Source organism: Venturia canescens, chromosome 8, assembly GCF_019457755.1.
Source record: "Venturia canescens isolate UGA chromosome 8, ASM1945775v1, whole genome shotgun sequence".
Taxonomy (NCBI): Eukaryota; Metazoa; Arthropoda; class Insecta; order Hymenoptera; family Ichneumonidae; genus Venturia; species Venturia canescens.
This window is the reverse complement of record NC_057428.1, coordinates 10,778,328-10,799,667: the sequence shown is the minus strand read 5'-3', so window position 1 is coordinate 10,799,667 and position 21,340 is coordinate 10,778,328. Positions and strand designations below refer to the sequence as shown.

Genomic DNA, 21,340 nt, shown 5'->3' with positions numbered 1-21,340 from the left:
TTGATTCGTCGCATAAACTGTTTTCAAAAGATTCTCGGTAATTTAAAGTTGCGCAATATGTAAACAGGTTATTTATGAATCTTCCACATCTTGAGACGCGCAGTGAGAAAAGAAAAGTTTTCTCGGTGCGCAGCATGTTTTCTTTTGGTCAGAAAGAAATATAAACTAGACCCACGTGTGGCGGATTTTTTAGAAATGTTATCGTGCCCCGTTGAAACCTGAGATGCATTTTGGGGTTGAAGAAAAAGTAAATAAATTAGTAGTTGGCCGTGTGACGCGGCGAGGCCGGAAGGGAGACGAGAAAAGAGAGAAAGTGAAAAATTTTATGGGCTCCGTCTAATCAAGCTGAGCACACAACGAGAACTCTTTATCTCTGACCATGGCAATGAGACTTGGCTCCCGGAAGACGGTCCATTGTGTCTCTTGTGTGCGTCCGTGAATATTTATTTTCTTCGAATAGAAATTCATTCCAGTAGGCCGCTATCGCAATTAATGGCGTGTTAGATTCGTTATTCGAGAGCATAAAAAAATATTCATAACTCGTGACCTCATATCCACCGCTCGATGCACATTATTGAATCCCATATTTTTTTTTAACGAACCGATTACACTCCGCTTCGTGGAACTTGTACTTATGACTTTTTTATGCAAGCGATTTATCAGGCGGTTTTAAAAGAACCGGAAGGAATTGAGGCCGCGCTTTTCCGTGTGATTGCGGTGAGAAACACATTTTTTTCAGCGACCAAAAGCGATTCAGTTTGATGAAAATGTGCTATATCGAATCACGCTTTTTTCGAAATACCAAACGATTTGTTTCGGGGGACGAAAAACAGTTGAAATTCACCAGCTTTTCTTTTCTTGACGCGGGATAAAAAAAAAAAAAATCACAAAAATTACGATAATGTGGAGAATTGAAATTACTCCGAAATTGGCAAACTCAATTCTCCGACAGTTTGATAGCACGAGTGACTTTTGACGAGTGATTTTTTCATCAACAATGAGACTCGAATTTTTTAGTCCCTCTTACTTTTGATGATTATTTGCTTTCGAACGGCGCGCTAACGATCGTTGGGAACTCGTCGATCTCTCGTTGCTGATGGTTTTCCAAGACAAACTTATCGTGACTACAATTGGAAAGAGTGACAGAAATTGATGGGAAATTCTAGAGCTTTTTATTCCGTTTTGTAGTCTAAAATGAATTCGTATGTGAAGATGTAAAAATGTTTTCCAATGCCGTCTCTAGAGTGGAATCTAGTCGTTTATTCTATTGTTCCGTCTGACGGTGAACGATCCAGACATGCGAGAGCCTCCGAGAGGAGCTTGAATGAGCGCATTGTACGTATTCATCGCTATGCAAACTTCACATTCGTACGTGTATGCGTTCGGCCGGAGCGCTCATTCGGACTCAACAGAGCCCGTCATTCACAAATCCGTAAACGATTATTCATTTACGGCTGTAAACACGCATTATCATGGACGAGAAAAAAGGACGATCCAAGGGTCGTTCTTTGCCTGGGACGAATGCACGTGAATAAACTTCGTCGCTTTTCTTTTTCAAGAAAAGGGAAAAAGGAAAAGGGCAAAAGTATTAGCGCCGAAAAAAACATCGGCCAACAAATTAATGACCAAAATGAGAGTTTTGTTCGAGAAAATTGCGCAATTCAGGTGCTTGCCAATCTTGCATTCAATTCTGTGGATAACTCAAATGAACCTTCCAACGAGGTCACACACTCACCAGACTGGTGCAAATGTGCACTTGGACTTTTCAAAACTTTTTATTTCGCATCGATTAATGCATGGAATTAACCTTACAACGAGACTTTTTAGGGGTAACGATTCCTTAGCGATCGAGTACAATCATTAAAAAAGTTCAAATTAAACTTTTATTTTCATTTATTTTTATTTTAGAAAAAAAGGAATTTTGAAGTTGTTGAAATTTTCGTGGGTGCAAATTTGCACCAGTGTGATGTCCACAGAATGAAATGAAAATTTGACTTTTTTTTGTAATTTCACCATTCTTTGTGAGTATTTATTTTGAGCATACGTAGTCAGTAGTAAAATTCACTTTTCAATACCAAATTTCACGATCCCTAAGAATTGAGAGTTTTCGAGGTTCAATGTCGAATTAGAGAACTCAAAATGTCTGTCTCACGCATTTTTTTGTAGAAAGAAGCAGATTTCTCTCTATTCAAAATATTCTAAGAGGCAAAAATACTCTGGAAAGAGTCCGCGCATATATCTTAGGTTTTGAAAACCTCAATATAATTTTTGTAGATTTTTCCAACAGGAAAACGTGCTTGAGTGAAGTTGGGTCCGGTGACGAAGGTTTGGTCCTCAGAAATACTTGCAACAAACTTGTTGAAAATAATGCTCTTTCATTCGAAACGTGTACGTACTTTGAGATGACACAGTTTCGATCTCAGCATAAGAAGTAAAAATGATGCATCGCTTTACTTACGAGAGTATGGTTTGAATGAAAGTCTTATCGTCCTCGGGGCTATCTCGCTTCCTGTGTATTTCTAGTCGCATTATCTCGCTGCAAACCGCAATGCACCAGACGATACGAAACGAAAAAAAAAAAAAATGGTGCCACAGTGATTTTTCTTGCGACATTAAAATCCTTTGTTTTCCTTTTATCGATGTTTTATTACGTTTTTTTTTCACTCTATAACATATTTTATTATAATATATAAATCTTGGCTCGTATAAATCGTAACAAAGTGGTATGAAATTATTCACGATAAAAAGAAGGTTTGGTTGAAGCGTATTAAAATTATTGCATTTTTCTTATCGTTACATATTCCTACGTTTAATATATAAATTTTGTCTCCTTTTTTCGTTGCTTTTTCTCCTTCTCTCGAGAAATACACTATTTATTACTACAGTACTGGGTAATGCATAATGAAGACTGTGTCCTTTGAATTTGGTCCTCTTTTCGTTTCCTTATTTACCTTTATTTTTGTAAAACTTTATTTTCAGTTTAAGCTCAAATCAATTGATCCCTCTACGTTGAATGCTCGATTCCAAAATAATTTGTATCCGACACAGATTTTTGTGAACTGTTTTTATTTACAGACTTGGGTGTACGTGTGCTTCGTAATAATCTCAAGAACTTTCATTATTTTTCAAACTCAATAACTTGCTCGCTATTTCCAAGTTTAATTGAGGCTTCGTATTTATAAAATTTAAGTATCTTAGCCTCTTGAAAATAAAATGAGACGCATTATTTTTTTGGAAAGAAAAGTTGAAGGTTTTCGTTCGCTGGAGCGAAAAAGTAGAGCGACTCCCTCGAACTCGACATTCTAATTCGTATGGTGAGATTAATTGTAAAATAATTAAAGGCGAATGGTGAGTTTGAGGTTTATCGGAGGCTTGCAACTTCGTTGCAGTGGCTCACAAAATTTTATAATTTTTTGAAATTTCAATAAAACCGATCGGAGTGAGGGAGAAAAAGAATGAAAATAGCTTCTTCGCAGCCCTCAAAATGTTTTTCACTGCTGAAGAGAGTCGAGGTCCGTTCGAATGGGTGGTAAAAAAATGTCGAGGGTTCACGAGGCTTCTGGACTACTCGGTCCGAATTATGGCACGTTTATTCAGTAGTTTTCTTTTTCCTAATTGTTATACGCTCCTTTTTTTCATCTAATATTCAGAGGAGCCTCTCCGTAGCATTGAAATTAGTCGCAGGCACGAAAAATTCGACGTTCGAATAGTAAAAAGCTCGAATTGTGCTGCGATGTATTCCTCTGTGAAAAAGGTTGTTTCGTAAAAAATGAACTGGCTCGCCCATCAGACCTGGCAGTGACGAGAGAACTGGGATTTCCGCTCGATCTCAGCGAGATGGCGTTCCATCTGGGCCGTCAGAGCGTCGACTTCGCCCATGAGATCGCCCAGCAGTCTGTCGTTGTCTCGATAAACGCTTTCCATACCGTCGAGGTCCTTAAATTTGGTCGATGTGTCGGCGGTCAGCTCGGATGCTCGTTGCAACAATTGTTTCGCTCTTTGAATATCGTCTTTGCTCTTGGTCACTCGATAGTTCAACGAATCTCCGGCTCGCTTGTACTCGCTGCCCAAACGATCACTTTTGTTCTTAACGATCGTCGCGTTGTTGGCGACTTTCAATAACTCGTTTCGGATCTCGTCCTTTAGAACGAAATCGTTTCTCACCGATTGTCCCTGAAGTTGGGTCAAAAGGGCTTCCAAAGCATCCACCGAGGCCGTCGTGTTCGCGGCCTTCTTTCCCGCTTCCTTCGTCACCTCGTTGATGTCTTTCAAATCTTTCTCCGACAGAGCGATGTCGTGCTCGGCCTGGTCGATCGCCGATTCGGCTTTGCCCTGCGCCTCTTGAGTATCGGCCAATAATTCGACGACCTGCGAACCACGGAAATTAGTTGTGAGTGCTGTCAAAAGTACTCGAAATAAATTCAGAATTCAGCTTGCTCTTAAGGCTCTGCACTTGTGATGGCCGGAAAAATCGAAATTTTTTTTTATCACTACAAAAGTACGATGCCTGAAGAATATTCTCACCAAATTTCGTTAAGATCGGAGCACTAAATTCGTAGCTATGGACATTTCCACCGATCGCCCTTGCGATGGAGACGATTACTAAAACACTGTTTATCCGATCCATACCAAATTTATTTGTTGGAAAAAAAAATGTAACAAAAAAACCGAAAAATGAGTTTTTTGTTAAAATTGTCGGTATTTTTTTAAAATCAACACTTTTACAAAACCTGCGTCCAGGTCCAAGCTACTATTATAATAAATAAGTGGTATAAATTTGGTATGGATCGGATTAATAGTTTTTAGCTTCGTGTCCACCGCAGAATACACCTGGAGTTGGGCCATTTTGATAAATTTTTTCATGAAAAAAATTGTACAAGTGCACATATATATTTACTAATGAATATCGTTCAGAGTTTTTCAATAAACATTTATTTTCTTGTCGAAAAAAAAAATCACGAAAATCACGTTTTTTTCGCCCTTTTGTTTTTCCGCCATTTTTAATGGATTGACCAAAAAACATTTTTTGTAATACAAATTTGAAAAAATCTAGTGCAATCGAGAAAATCTTTTTAGTGGAGAAAGGAGATGAGAATGGACCATCAAAAGCTCTTGCTCATTACCTTTCCTGCCTGCGTCTGCTTTTCCAGGGCTGCTTCTTTGGCCCTCTTCGCACGAACTTCAAGGTCATGAGCATTTTTCCTGTCGTTGGCCGTGTCGGCGAGAATTCTGTCGGAATCGGTTAGAGATCCGACGATGTCCTTGATCTTGTCAGCGAGTTTCTTTATCTCGTCGGGTTGGAGGTGGATGTTTTTGCTCAAAACTTCTTCAGCGAGATCGCGCACCATTACCGGAGTCGGTTGATCCTCGTTGAGCATGCTCCAAATTCTTTCGGTAGCTTCGGTCACCGATTTGGCTACGGCGTCGGAGCGATTTCTCGCGTCCCAAGCTGCGTTGAACGCGTCCTGAGCGTTCCCACGAGCGGCTGTCGCGTCTTGTTTAATGTCCAACATCTGAAAAGCCGGAAAAGAGTTTTCCAAAGTTTTCAATTGGAGCAGTTTTTATTTATACTTTCGTCAGATTTTTTCTTTAGTGAATTGAGAAAAAAAAATACATTTTTTCATCGAAATCGATTGAAGAGTGTCAGAATTTTGTTAATTGAGGTTTATTCGAAGAAACGACGGAACAACAATCATCCTCTTTACGCATCTACTCGATAACAACTCTGCTTCTAAAATCTTTACTCAGAAATTCATAACAACTCTACGTCTACTCATGCATAATCCAAGATCTTCAATATCTCTACTCATGATGAGAAATGTTCTGAAATCATCATGGATTAAGGTGTTCCTTTCGCATGATCGTATTTTTCGGTGGCGCTAACTCGGGCATTCGGAATGATTCCAAACCTCTGAGGAGTCGCGATTATATGGGAAAGGCTTCTGCTTCTCCCATTTTTCCAACTTCTATTCTTGATGTCTCTTTTAAGGAAGTTGAGGCATTAGAATGAAAATGATGTCACCGCTTTTAAACCGATTGCATCTTATAAAGTGAAGTGTAAAAAAAAATCAGTTAAATTTTCAGACAGTTTAGGAGCGTCGTTGCTGAGAAAAATCAATAACAATTTCGGCCAAATAACATGTAATCTTATGGAAGTCAAGACACATTCGGTGATATCTCCGTTAAGGAAGCTCGGTCGCGTAGGGCCGGGTTCTGTGGGTGCATGAACGGGGCACCCCGTTTTTTTTTTAAATGCGCATATTTGCATTACCACAATGCATTATAAAACGATTATTAATCATTTAAAACAGAAATAATCAGTCACACATCAATCAAAAAAGAACAGAAAAAAGGTACAGTTTGACGTTACGATCCTGCTCACAAAAAAGTGGCAATGTCGAAATATAGAGAAAATAATTCAACAGCTGAAAATGACTTGATTCATACAGAAATACTCAACGATCTATTACGATTTTTTTTCGGTCTCATTACCTGTGATATATAACATTATTTATTATTGTTGAAAAATAAGTATATAAATTGTGTGTTAATCGTTAAAACTTGACGTTTTTATACAATTAATTCGTTTTTTAACCTCTATGTACGCGTATACACACGCCCGGACGTGCGTGTGTTTTTCACAAATTCCAGGTTAGACAGTCGATGCTTCAAATATCGCGCATGCGCTTCAGCGCTGTGCTGAACATCTGATTTCTGCGACGTTGCGGAATCGTCTCACCGTCACGAAACGTCCCAGAACATCGAGTTTGTAGACATTTTAACAGTCAATATCTTTTTAGATAGGTCGATAACTCCAAACTTTTTTGATATATTCTGAATCCTTGCTATTTGGAGAACAATACTCTATTTTTTTGTTTATTTCTGTTGCGTAAGTGCATATATATCCCTTAGGACACGCGTTTTGAGAGTGACTCTTCCATAAGACCCGTGTTAAAAATCCTAACTTTCACTATTTTTTTCGTTCTTAAATGGTCGATGACCCCATCTGAAATTTTGCACATGTCATTATTGATAATCTAACTATGAGATATTAAAAAATTATTTTTTTCTGTTGCGCAGGCATTCGCGACCGAGCCTCCTTAAAAATGATGCTAAAAATATGAAATTTTTTGGGCAACATGAGCAAGGCTTGCCGAATAATGTCAATTATTTTCAGATTTATTAGGAGATTTACTGAGATTATATTAATAATAATCTGTTTTCCGTGCAGTTTTTTGAGGCTAGGATCGTCACTGTTCGTGTTTTCGACTGAGCTTTCACCAGTTTTTCGTCATTTTTTCCCCAACTTTTCTTTAAAGTGTATGCAACATTGCCAAACTGTAAACTGGCCTAACTTTTGAAAGGTACAGGTCATCACTTTTGGGTAAAAAAAATGACTGTACAGCCTCAACTTCCTTAACGATGTATAAGTATTAAGCTCCATTTCAGATGGCACTCTAATTTTTTTCTATATTATAATCCAAGCTTAAAACTTAATCTCTGTGAAATTTCAAAGTCTCTTAACGACTGTTTTTAAGGTAACTCCTGTACGCCATGCTAGTCAAATGAGTGCTAAATTTTCAAAACGCTTTTAGACCAAGTTTGACGTACCGATAAAATATATTGTTAGTGGATTTGTATTACAGCATATCTTATTAAGATGTAAAAATATTAAAAACGCTAGTTTTGCAAAACCATCAACTGATAAATGCAAATTTCCCCGCTGACACATTTTCACTGGTATTTTTCAAAGAATTATCTGCGTTTTTTCATCGATTTTATTGCAACAAGTCTAATTTTGTTCGTCAACCGGTCCTCTGTCAATCCACCATGTAGTTGTTTTTTTAACTTGATCGTTTCACTGTTGCAGCTAATTGTTCATTGAGTGAAAAAACTTTTTCATTCATTATTTCTGAAGGAATGAGTTCAAAGGAAAATCTACGTGGTGAATTCATAGAGGATCATCAAATTTGGTAAATGTATTCTTCAAAAATACATAAGACAATATAAATATTTTTAGATTTTTCTACCACACAAGCTCTCGAGTAATTGAACATTGAAGCTCACGTGTATAAGCATAGAGTTTACACATGTACAGTTATACATCTCGCCCATAAGAACTTCGATTTAACCCTACACCTCATGTGCCTTTTTTCATACCCTCAACCTCATGACCGGGGTTTGAACGCACCCCACTCTTTTTCTGCTTATAAATCCGGTCCTACGATTCTAAACTGACTTTATCCTACACCATTTTCTTCGTTTTTTTATAACGAAAAGAATGATGTACGATAAAACTAATTTCAATTGAATTTATATATAAAAAAATCCGTCGATAATCAGTCGATAATGTCGCTTGTTAGGACGGGAGCGTAGTTTGAAGTTCGCGTGGGGTGAGCTCACACCCCAGTCATGCGTTCTAGGGTTAATGCTCAATTATTCGATAACGATGTGGTAAAGAAAATTGAAAAAAATTGTATCTGTATACTCGATTCCAAAGAATGTTATCACCCAATTTTATCAAATTTTGATTATTTTGATTTCGTGATCCACCCTCCTTAAGGAGCGGAGTTGTTATCGAGAATGACTACCGTTAGAGTTGTTAACTAGCAGCTATTTATGACTAAACTCGTCACAGTTCTAAACGATAACAACTCCGCTCTTCAAACATGTATTTAAAGGAGAACTGTTGTTGAATACATTTACTGAGAGCAGAATTGTCGACTCGCTGCAACATAGCTCGACTCTTATAAATCTACTCGACAATACTTCCACTCTAAAGATTTTTATTTTATGCATGAATGGCGTTTCTGGTCTTTAACATGCCTAGGCGCATAACGCGGATTATTAATGACAAAATAGGAGACATATTGAATTATATAGATTTTGCAAAATTGAGAGTAGGGCTGTTTGGAGTAGCGTTGTTTTTGAGTAGAGCCGTAAAGAGAAGGGTTGTTTGTTATTCTGCCGAATAAACGAGTGACTCACATTTCGCAAAAGTTGTTCAGCTTCGTCCCTGTGCAATTTGATTTTGGCGGCTTGTTTTTTGGCGACGTCAAGGGCTTGATTGGCTTTGGTGATGGCGCCGGCGTCGCAGGAAAGTCCGCCGCATGATCCGCAGCCGGCGCCTCCGCAGACGTTGCTGCAATCGGTAACGTTGTCGCCGCACATGCCGAGATTGAGGTTGGGCATTTCGTCATCGAATTCCTTGAGTTTCCTGTCCAGTTTCTGGAGAGACTCGATGCTGCGTTCTTGCGCGTCGTTGACGGCGGCGCTGTTCTTGGCTAGGAATGTTTCGGTGTGTTTTCTGTACCTTTCGGCGTCGCCGAGGACGTTGGTCGTTTCGTTGGCCATTTTCTCAGCTTGTTTCGATTGCTCCGCCATTTGTTGAGTGACGTTGAGTGCTCCTTGGACGTTTGCTTCTTGGAGCCTCATCGCGTCCTCGCTCAACAGTGCCGCGCCCTGGTGGAGGTTATTCGTACGGTTTTTCAACCCCTTAAGAGAAACGTCGTCGAGATTGACCCGGTTGCTGACCAGCTCCAATTCGTTCTGAACATTCTTCAAAGTTTTTTCCGATTCGGTGATGTTGCTCGCGAGATTCTCGGCCAAATCGTTGAGCACGTCGAGATCTTGACTCCGGACCGATGTGCTCGTAATCAGGCCTCGAACCTGGTCCAAATTATCGATCATCTCGTCAAACTGCTGACTGTAAACTCCGGTCGTACCGACTTTTTGAATTCTGGAGGCTTCCTCGATCACGAGATTCGTCTTGTTCCTCAAACCGTCAAGAATCAAGTCCCAATTGTCGAAACACTCGCCGCAAGGACTGCAAGACGGCGCGTCCCCGATGTAGCCACGGTCGCACCGGTCGCACTTCTCACCTCCGATGCCTTTGTGGCACACGCAGGAACCCGTCACACGGTCACATTGCTGACTCGCCGAACCAATCTCGTCGCAAAGACAAGGCAAACACTCCAAGTTCGGATTTCCATAGTAATTCGCTTGGCACTCGTTGCAACGACGCCCACCGAAACCGGATCGACACTCGCAGGTCCCATCGAACGGATTGCACCTGCGATTACGGCCAATTCAATGTACTCATCATTCTCAAATCATCAACGAATCATTCGTAAGAACGAAAGATTTCAGTGGCGGATTATCTTTGATCTTAATCACGATCATATTTTTTAATCAAATGTTTTTTTTTCTCTTTCATGTTTAGTCGTAAAGAATTCATTATTCATTCATTCAAGATTTTAAATTCACCGGTTTATTTGTGAAAAACCAACAATTTCGGTTATTTTTTTATATTTTTTTTTTTTATTTCTGATGTTTAGTTGAAAAGAATGACTTGTTTGTTCATTTGAAATTTTAAATTCAGTGATTTATTTGTAAAAAACCAATAATTTTGGTTATTTGTTTATATTTTTATTTTTTTATTTTTGACCTTTAGTTGAAAAGAATTGATTATTCGTTCATTTAAGATTTTAAATTCGGTGACTTATTTGTGAGAAACCAATGATTTTGACTATTCGTTTATATTTTTTTGATTAACTAAACACTTGTTTTTCAGTCAAAGGAATTCATTTGAATTTTGCAATCTGGGGAAGAGTCCCCAGTTTATGACTGCAGAATCTCGAGGAGTTTCTCTCTCTCTCTCTCGTACGTCTTTACGAGAACCATGCAAAGAAATTTTCAATTGGGTCTTCAGTGACTCGAGTACTTGATCTTGTCGAGCTCCGTTTTTATTCACTCGGTCACGCAGGCAACTTACAAATAGAAATTTTGAGATCTTCAAAAAAACGAGTTTCATGATTCCAAGATAAATTGGATTTTTGAGTCTGGATGTCAAACTTTCGTTAATGGAATTCAATATTTAAGGTACGGAGACGTGCAGTTTTGTGCTGCGACGACATCGTAACGTGACAGGAAAAAAATGTGAAAAAAGGCGAAGCTGCTTTGACGCACGTTCCAAAACTTTAGATTCACAATTCCTGAGTGATGCGTGCCAAAGTTCGTTTCAGGGCGAAAAAAATGAGGGCGGAGCTCTCAGAAATTGGACTTTTGCACACACCTTCAAAATCGGTCTACGTAAAATATCAAAATCGTGAATACTTACGTGTCTGATATGCTTCCGACCGGGTCGCACTCGCAGGGATCGCAGCCCTGTCCGCTCGCGATTCTCCAGTGATTTTCTTCACAAGCGTCGCAGAGCTTGCCCACGACGTGAGGGAGGCAGGGACACTGCCCGTTGCGGTGGTTGCAGGGCCCAGCGCTGGCGTCGGTTCCCAAAACGTCGCACATGCAATCATGGCAATCCTTTTCCAGAGCGTTACCGTAAAAGCCTGGTTTGCAATACTGGCAATTGGGCCCGTCGCTGTCGTAGAGACACTGGAGGCACCTTCCCGTGCTGGGGTCGCAATTTCCAGGCCTCGCGAGATCCGTGTTGTTGCTGCAATTACAAGGCGAACAGCCGCCGTCCGACTCCTCCGGATTGCCGAAGTAATTCTCGGCGCAGGTTTCACATCGAGGCCCCGAGTAACCTTCGTAGCATTCGCAAATTACGTCGTGCGTCACAGAATCGAGGCTGCAACTGTCCGCGTACGAATGTCCCGAATCCCTGGTGCCTTTGACAGAAAATAAACTTCAATTTTTTCCACGGGAATTCAAAATTACGGCAAACATTTAAATCACAGCCTTCCAGGAAAATAATAATATTTTTGACGATTAGAACTTCGAAGATGCTCGTGAATTTGAAGTATTCACAAAAAAAAGCATTAAAAAGATTTTGTAGAATTAAATGAAACGGTGAAGCGAAAAAAAAACGATATTCTGACGACGGAAAAGAGCTTTTTCGAAACAATTTTAAGGAGCGAATATAAAAAGTGATTTGGTGCCCGAATATCATTGATTTCAAATATTCTCAGGAATAAAATTCCAAATTTAAACTTCCCATTTACTGCAAATTTAATTCCAGTTAGATAATACGTTTATCCGTAAATATATTTTGTTTGAGCGTCTCCAAAATTGGCTGCCTCGAAGATAGTTCTCGATATACCGGAGAGCCAAAAAATAAGCCATAATTTTTTAAATTTTCGCAGCGCAAAAAAATCGTTCCCTCCCATCCGTTTCGTACGTCCATATAATTGAATCGATCGTGAAGCAAACAAAAAGGAAAAAGGAAATTACGAATTTGCTTCAACGCATGCACGTTCGTTCGAAGATTTTGGGTCACAGGATTCTTTGAGATGCTTCAAAAATATTTCGTCCTGATTGATTTGGCCGTAGAATTAGTAAATCGTAAAATGAGACCTGGACACGGGCAGGCTCTGCACGGAATGTCGACTCCGATTCGTGGATCGCCGTAGAACGTTTCGACGCATCGATCGCAGTTGTGGCCGGTAGTGTAATCGCGGCAGTTGATGCAAGCGCCAGTTTTGGAGTCGCACGACTCGGCGTGTCCGTTGCATTCGCAGCGTTTGCAGTGTGGGAAGTTCCAGAACCCGGGGTTGCACTCGCCGCAACTGCGGCCGTAAGTGTTCGGTCGACATTTGCAGCGTCCGGTTTCAACGTCGCAGAAATTGTCCAGAGCCCCGACCGCGTTGCAGTCGCAGGCGACGCAGCCCTCCGGACCGAACCCGTAAGTTCCTGGCGCACAGTGATCGCAGCGCCTGCCAACAACGTTCGTTTTACACGGGCACAGGCCGCCGTAGTTCTCGCAGAGGAGACTGTGCGAACCGGTTCGGTTGCACTCGCAGGAATGGGCGCCGTCGAAAACGTAGTAACCGATGCTGTTTCTGTACTTTTCGCAGATTTCCGCCTCCCGGGAGCTGTAGCGAGCAACGTCGTTGAATATCTCGTTACAACGGTTCCTGTCGTACTCCTTGCGACGCATTTCACCGGGGCCAGAACCGCTGAAGAATGGAATCGCTTCGATCCTCGGCCTTAAAACGATCTGGAATAAAGTGCCCGCGAGTCTTTGATTTTCGACTTCTCGAAGGTGAGACGAGGGGCTTGAAATTCTGTTCGAAATCACACGCCGAGAAAAAACGTATTTCGAGCAAACGAAAGCGCGTTTGCTTTCGACATTTTCTCACAACGAATCTTCTCCCTTGATTTTTATTTAACTCACCGAATCGACGAGTATCGACGCCGTCGGAGTGTCGACTTGGCTGTCGAATTTCCGGAACTGAATGAAAACCTTGTAAACCTTGCCAGCTTCGAGGCAGATCGCTGGATCAGCAACGGCACTGCGAGCCGTGTGAGGCAACTGCACCCACAGCCGATCGTTTTCGGGATGCCAGTCGGCGCACGGACCCTCCGGCTCGACGGGACCGTCTCGCTCAACAATTATTTCAACGTCTTGCCAGATACCAGGATGCAAAGTTTCGTAACGCAAGACGACGTCGTACCACATCGATCTTCGGATGTCATTTATGGTGAAATTCATCGTTGCACCTTCCGAAGCTTTCATGAAACCCGTTCCCGTCCACGTGTTGTCTCTGCCATCTCTGTAAGGCTCCCTTATCACGACCTGACAATTCTGTAACCCGAAAAAATCGTCTTTCAGTCAGTTCTCAACAAGAACATATTGTTACGTCAGAAAAAAAACAATTTCCAATCAACGATTATGGGACTAAAGAGAAAAATCGATTTTTTTACATCATTTCGGAAATCTTTGCAGTTTACGGTATAAAACTGGATGGATAGCTCGACCAAAAATTATATTTGATTGGAATTTCCGTACTTCGTGATGCAATAAAAATCTGAAAAAATTCAACAACATTTGGAAAGCTATGAACAACAATTATATCAATAATAATATTGCCCAAAAGTTAATAACGAATTATTTAAACAATTAATTATTCAATAATTTTGTGGTGACCTATTGTTTTTTTTTACGAATCAAATGTGTGTATTTTTCCGAATGCTCATGAAATTTTTCAGAATTTTCGTGGATTTTTGAAATTTCTTTTGGATTTTTGAAAAATTTGAATTTTGGATATGTTAGAAGACATATTTACCATCAGTTTTGAAAAGTCTCAAGGTTACTGGATCAAAAATGTACAAATAGAGACACTTAAAAAATTTAAAAAAGGGAATTTCAAAAATCCACGAAAATTCGGAAAAAAATCATGAGCATTCAGAAAAATGCGCACATTCGATTCGTAAAAAAAAAATAAGGGTTTACTGTAAAATTGTTAAAAAATTATTCATTTAAATAATTTATTAATAACTTTTGGGCAATATTATTATTGATAATTGTAGTTCATAACTTTCCAAATGTTGCTGAATTTTTTCAGATTTTTATTGCATCACGAAGTACGGAAATTCCGATCAGGTACAATTTATTGGCTGCGGGCTATCCATCCAGTAATACCTTAATCTAAGAAAACTTTGTTTTTTAAGGCTGCCGTGTGGCAGCCCGATTTATTGGAGTTTTTTCGAGATTTTTTTGTGTCTAGACTTTTGAAATTTAAGGGTTTATTTAATTATTGGTATTTCAGCTCTATGAAAGGATTTTTGAACTCTGGTATCTCGGGTAGAATCGGTGTAAAACTACTCCATAGGAACCCAATTTTTCTCCATGGTCTCCGCGACTCTGGAGGATTGGTTGATCCGAGATCGATAAACCAAAGAGCGTCTCGATATGCAACGCAGTGGCTATCACTTGAACTAAAATTATACAGAAATATTCAAAATTGAGCTATTTTTGCGTTATGAAACATTTTTGAAATTTCAAATTTTGTGTTCGAAAGTGCAAAAATCCTTCAATTTTGAATATTTCTTTACGATTTTAGTTCAAGCCACTGCCTCACAAACCGAGACACTCTTCGGTTTTTTGATCTCAGCGATAAACGATGAAGCAATTCCTCGAAATCGTGGAGACCATGGAAACACCGAATTTGCGCGAGAAACGAGAGTTCAAAAATTCTATCATAGAGTTGAAATACCAATAAACCAACCCTTAAAACTTCAAAAATCTGTTTTTTTCTCGCCACAAAAAAATCGCGAAGAACCCCAAAAAGTTGGGCTGCCACACGGGGTGACCCCGTTGAGTAAAAAACTTTTCATCTCCACTCTAACTCCGTTCCAAGCACTTTTTCAGAATCAATTTTTCTCCAATAATTTCGTATTTTTTTGTCGAAAAACTAAGCAAATAGTGTATTGTAAAAATGATTGAACTTTTTGATCGACTAGAGAATCCCTTTGGACTAGAGAGCAGTTCGGGATTCGATTTCGACCCAGTTGCAAGGTTCTCATTCGTCGAAATGAATTGAAGGTGCCTCAAGTTAAATTGTATTTGAAACTTGGTCTTCCTTTGCTTCATTTCCTCGCTTTTGGAGTGAAAAATTCTTGTTCGCGGTGTATCGGTGAGGTTTTTTCCGAACCGAAAAAAACTTACGTCACTGCCTCTCGAAAGTTCGCCCTCATAAATCAGGAAATCCAAAGCTCCTGTGTAGTAACTCTGCTCAGGTTGGTTGCAGTTTCTGCCGGTGACGTGGGGTCGACAACGGCACTGTCCAGTTACAACGTCACAAGTAGCATCGTAGGAGCCACCCGGGTCGCAGTCGCAAGGCTTGCAACCGTCGTGATCGTCGCTCAGTCCCCAATATTGCGGCAAACACTGATTACAGTCACGGGCCGTGACGTAACGTTTGCAGGTACATTCGCCCGTGACCATGTTGCAGCCTTGATTGTCGATGGTCCCGAGAGGGTTGCAAGTGCAAGCTGCGAGGAAAATAAATTTTGAATTGGATCAAGGGACGCTTCATTTTACATTTTTGCACTTTTCCCTTCGGAATCGTGGATTTGAACGGGAGCAAATTGTGCTTGCGAGTATTCAGAGCTCGCAGAATGTTTTTTCGCACCTTCGCAACCGTCTGGATTGTTGGCGTCGAAATTCCAGAATCCATTTTTGCACACGTCGCAACGACGTCCCTCGACGTTCGTTTTGCAATGGCAACGACCAGACACCTCGCCACTCAGCACGTCCGTCCTCGAATCGCAAATTCCGTCGTCCAACGAACCACCGGGATCACAGTCGCACGCTGAACAAAAGAGGTTCGAATTCGTAGAGAAATCATTTCGAAATCAGCATTTTATTGGATTTTTTCAAAAAGGGTTCTTCAAAAATAATATAATTGGGTGGTTTGTACAACTTTTTTCAAGCCGCAGAACGGAGAATCGATACTTGTTCGAGTGAGCCAACGAGCGCTTTCCCGAATCCGATATTTTTGTCTCAAAAAAATTTAAAATTGGATTCAAATTGTGCAGGAGTTTATCCAGAGAATGGGAAGACTCGTTTCCTGCGTTGTTCGCGTTAGGTAAAAAGCGTTTTTTTTTCAAGTCGACCGATTCGTCGACGATTCCCGAATTGACTAATTCGCGCGTCGTGAATTCTGTCGCTGGAGTAAAGAGAAAAATTCTTACGTTGACAGGCATCCTGATCGGTGATATTTCTCCGAACGTCATGATAGAAAAAGGGTTTGCACTGTTCGCAGTTTCGGCCTCTGGTGTTGTGTTGGCAATCGTCGCAGACGCCGCCGGAAACGCGTCCCGATTTTTCGTAGACAGCTTCGTCGAAGTGGCAAGAGGTTGCGTGGTCGTTGCAGTTGCAGGGTCTGCAGGCGTTGGTTTGTTTGCCGACGGCGGGTTTCCACGGGCCGTCGTTGAACATGTCTTGGCAGTTTTCGCAGTTGAGACCCTTCGTGTTGTGGGTACACTCGCAGCGTCCGTGAACCATTTCTTCCTCGTTCTGTACGCCCGGAAGTGCGAGGCAGGCGGACGCGTGGCCGTAGCAAGAGCAGGATCCGCGGATGACCATGTCCTTGACGGCGTAGTAATATTTCTCTCGAATTTCGGGTCGATCGTCCAAGAGGTCGTCGCCGAGGGTGTGCAGTTTGGTGAAGTTGATGCGGAGGTTCGTCATTTTCATGAGATTCTGCACTTCCTTCGAGTACGGATTGTCGATGACGGATTGCAAGTTCGGAGGCAAAACGCGGAAAATGGTTTCACCGCCTTCGGAAGGCGCGACGTTCGAGTAGTGGGAATCGCAAACAACGTCCGTCAGCTTTTTCGACCCGAAGGTCGGCACGCCCGGGAACGATTGTTCGCAGTCGTGAGCAAAGTAACGATAGACTTGCCAGCTTTTTCCGAAATCGTGGGACCTCTCGATCAGCATCGCCGCCGGTCTGAACGTCTGGAAGCGGATTATCAAGTGGGTGAAGTGGAATTCGGCCTCGAGGTCCAGCTGGATGTACACGTTTTCCACCCCGTTCTCCGCCTGCCACCAAGAGTTCCTGCCCGACCTGGAATCCGCGAGGGAAATAATTGCGCCGCGTCACTACCGAACTCCGATCGAGCCGCGAATCGATTTTCACCGATCGCGCGTTCAACGAAAAATCGATGAGTGATCAATTTCCCTGAAAGTTAAACTCACCCGCTCACGATGTTCGTGATGTTGTGCTGCTGCTTCGGCGACGAAGCATCGCAGAAGAAACATTTCTTCCTCTCCCTCAAATGGGAAACGATGCAATATCTTTCAGGCCCGTGGAGACCACACGTCGAGGAGGCGGTCAAATGGTGCTTCCGGCCTATGAGCAAATCCCCCGTTGCCGGATAACAAGATCCTTGCTCACAGGGGTGTCTTCTTTTCGCTGTTAGAAAATAATTACTAAATTAGAAGCGATTTCTGAGGGAAGCTTTCTCGTCTTCGCGACCACTAAAGAAACTTAATTGGCGTACCTTTCGGCGCGATTCGCGGGTCTCTTCCGTATTGTGCATCTCCAAAATCTGTGATTCAAGATAAATCATTAAAATTTATAAGAACAACGACGAAAGTGGAACAAAGACGAGCGTTGATGAGGCGAACAGTCGCCAAAGATCGAAGCAACCTCAATCGGCTTTCTCAGAAACGAACATTTCAACGTCCAAATGGCTCTGAGCATCTTCGATAATGAAGAAAATTTATGTGCATCGAAGAGCCTTTCACGTTCGAGAGAAAAATTTTTTAAAAATGTTTATGGCTATCATAATATTGCGGAGGTCTGTAAACGAGGCGGATGTTTGCGAGCATTTTGTACGAGAATCTTTCTGACTTTCATCGCGTATGGAGAGTGTAGTCGAGATATGAGATAGCGAGAAAAAGCTTATAATCTCATTTACGACGAATTAAGCTCTCGACGCGTGTCCGCACGCACTCGCTTCATCGAGTTGGTCAACCGCAAATCGAGTTATATTCCGTGCCCAGTGAGCCAGACACGTCTTTTTCGATAGACGACGAATCGCCCTGGCAGTTTTAATTTCATCGGCATCCAACAATTTAATATTCGCCTAATGCTTATTCAACTTCGAATAAATGTCAAATCGACTAATTTAAGAAACAATCGTAAATCTTGCCACGTTTTTCCATTAATCGCTCGTCAATTTTTTCCCGAAATTTCGATCGTTTAAGTGAAATGTCGTGGAAAATATTTTTCAATATTTGTCGACGTTGGTCACGCGAATATTTTCTGATTCTTAATGAAACTTGTAATTCATGGAAAATTGGATTCGTCAGGGTCCCATCGAGATCGCAAATTCGAGTTTTTTTCGATTCTTGTCGTTTAATTGATTGTCATTTTTTTTGAGAATCTTTCAGATGCTCTTCGTTCCAATTTTCTTGAAATCAGTTAATTTCATGTCGAAGTATTTTCAGCGGAATCGGTCACTGAGAAACGATTAAATTTGGCTTTTCATCCAGCTCTTAATTTATCGTCCTGAGAAATTGCTCGGTGGATTGTGGTTCGTTTGATAATTCTTGAAGAAGCCATTCATTCGGATATGCACGACGCCCGCGATCAATGGAACGCTTCTTCGTTGATTTTGTTGAACGTGCAATTAATTTGAAAAGCTTCGATTGAAACGACGTGACTTTAAGCACACGCGGTGAGAGCATTTTGACTGAATCGCGAGCGAGGGAAATGCTCGAATTATCGGCATCTTGGAAAATTATAACGAGTGACTCGACTTTGTTCACTATTTTTTCTCGTCCCCTCGTTTTCAACGTGTTACGTGGCTTTTCGTTGGCCCGAGCACGTTTTTGATCTCCGTGACGGCGTTGGTGCGAGCGACACATGGGTCATAACATGATTTTTCGGTACTGAAATAAACTCGTCGCGGGAGAGAAAGAGAGCGGCAAACTCTCGAGAACGGAAGACGCGGGTCAGGGGGTCGACGCGGTATCTAATCTGACGTGGATAAAGGCACTTCTTGTCACGAGGGTAGAACGCGGATGCGGAGAGACGATTTTTTCCATGTATGCGCGAGGGCGCGAGATTTCTCAATTTTTCGTTATAATGTCGCTGCTTTTTGGTTGGCACGAAAAAGTGGGAAAAACGAAGGAAAAATGAATGGGCAACGGAGATAAAGGGGCCTTGGGTCGGGCGATTTTGGCTGCTGGCAGATCTGGAAATTCTGTCGAATTATTTGAGGCTCTTCGAGACCACGCGATGTCCAATTATTTTTCTTTCTTAATTAGCAAACGCTGAATTACGGAATAACGAATTCGTTTGAAAAGAAGCCTGAATTAGCAGGGTCCGATTTCGTTCAGCTGGAATTTTCCCTCGAAAACACTTCGCTCGATTATTCAAACGACCGTTCGTCGCATCACGATTATTTCATAATATCAAATATCGAGTTTCGATAATTACTCGAATGGATTCAAAGTGCTTTCGGTCGTTTCGTCAAATCGTCGCTAAAACTTGACCCAACGAATCGAGTCCCCTCTGAGCATTGGACGTTCGCAGAGAAAGTTGTAACTCACCTGTTAAAAAAACGATAATAATGGCGGCTGTCAGGGCCGCCCGATAACAAGAAGCAAGGACCATTTCGACTCAATATTCCGCTGCCCTTTCTTCTTCGTTTCCTCTCTATGACTTGGTCGAGATTCCCTCAACACGATGGAGCCATTTATCTGGGAAATGAATCGTTCCAAAACCCTTTAAAAATGAGCTTTTTTCATTGATTTTTACCATAAAAACTACTCCAAATTAATGAAACATTTTGCCCCCTCGTTACAGGGCCACCGACGACCAAATTCTCTTTTCCGACCCACCGAATCGTTACACAACAAAAGATCGAATCTCTGTCCCAGCATCCGCGTGGTAAAAAATAACCAAATCGATGCAAAGCCATTCAACGAAGTAATTTCGGCAATCGTGTCAAAAACATTTTGAAAAACAGTGAAATCAAATATCGACAGGAACTCGAACTCAATTTTTTTTCACTTTTTTCATTCGGAGCAGCTTCAATTTGAAATCAATTTTGTTTATCACTCCCGTCATTCCTTATCGAACTATTTTTTTTTCACATTTTCGTTGAACCGTGCCAATGTAATCGCAGTGTCAATAATAATCGATTACAAATTAATAATCGATGCTCCGAACGACAGTGTATGCTCGTATATACAGAGAGACACAAACGTAAGCGACAGAAGGAAATGGACCTCTGCGTTCTTCGAACCCTCGGAAGGAGGCTGACAGAGACAGAGCTAATGATATACATAGACATGAAAGGCATGCACGTACACGAGTGTTACGCGTCTGTATGGCTCATTCGAGATTTCTCGTGGGTTGTTTTACCTCAGATTCTCACGTCCGAGTTCCTCGGCTCTCCGATGAAGTTTCCTCGATTTTAGTGCCCGATCGTGGCCCACCGTTTCATTGATTCACAAGTAAAACAACGACGACGAGAAGGAAAAAACACTGTAAAAGTGGCCGCACTTGGAGGATCGTGAGGGCATTAATCCTCGTAAAAATAGCGCGAAAGAACGAGCGAAAATCCCACGTCGAGGCTCAGCACGGCGAACGAAAAATTTGCGCTTCAACGAGGAAATTTTTTTCGAATTTTTCTTCAAAAATACACCGCACGAATCCGCTGGGAAACGAACGCAAAGACGGAGACTCGGACGCGCCTCTTTCCTCAATATACAGACTCACGAGAGTGCCGTGCTCTCACAGACAGCGGCTGCAGCACTCGGCACACACTGCTCGGCTCCTCGATGCTTCTCGGCACTGCCGGTCGAGCTCGTCGTCACGGGGAACACGGGGAACTCCGGGGGCTCCTACATATATATGTATATTGCCAGTAGGAGGGATTAAATCTCTCTCAGGACTGTAAATGCTGCGGGCGAGACACTTAACTCACTCGGGAAAAAATATGACCGGCGAGGTTTTTCAACTGCCTGAAAATTAAACTTGGAAAAAACGAAGACTCGGTGCTCCCACTGATTGTTTTTACTTCCGGATATATTTTCCTTGGGATCGCATCGAAATGGGGCAAAAAAAGGAGCAAAAAT

General features: G+C 41.6%; 1 protein-coding gene across 1 annotated transcript; it reads right to left on the bottom strand.

Moving 5' to 3' along the window:
* Positions 1-2,752: 2,752 nt before the first annotated feature.
* Positions 2,753-21,040, bottom strand: LanB1 (laminin subunit beta-1). Its single transcript, XM_043426114.1, has 13 exons — positions 20,625-21,040; positions 19,808-19,957; positions 17,749-17,796; positions 17,444-17,660; positions 16,435-17,312; positions 15,873-16,052; positions 15,407-15,732; positions 13,133-13,543; positions 12,313-12,955; positions 11,120-11,627; positions 8,989-10,072; positions 5,124-5,513; positions 2,753-4,368 (listed from the first exon to the last, which is right to left on the bottom strand). Exons 2-13 carry the CDS (start codon positions 19,869-19,871, stop codon positions 3,787-3,789), a joined length of 5,331 nt encoding a protein of 1,776 aa, XP_043282049.1. The 5' UTR covers positions 19,872-19,957; positions 20,625-21,040; the 3' UTR covers positions 2,753-3,786.
* Between the last annotated feature and the right edge of the window lie 300 nt (positions 21,041-21,340).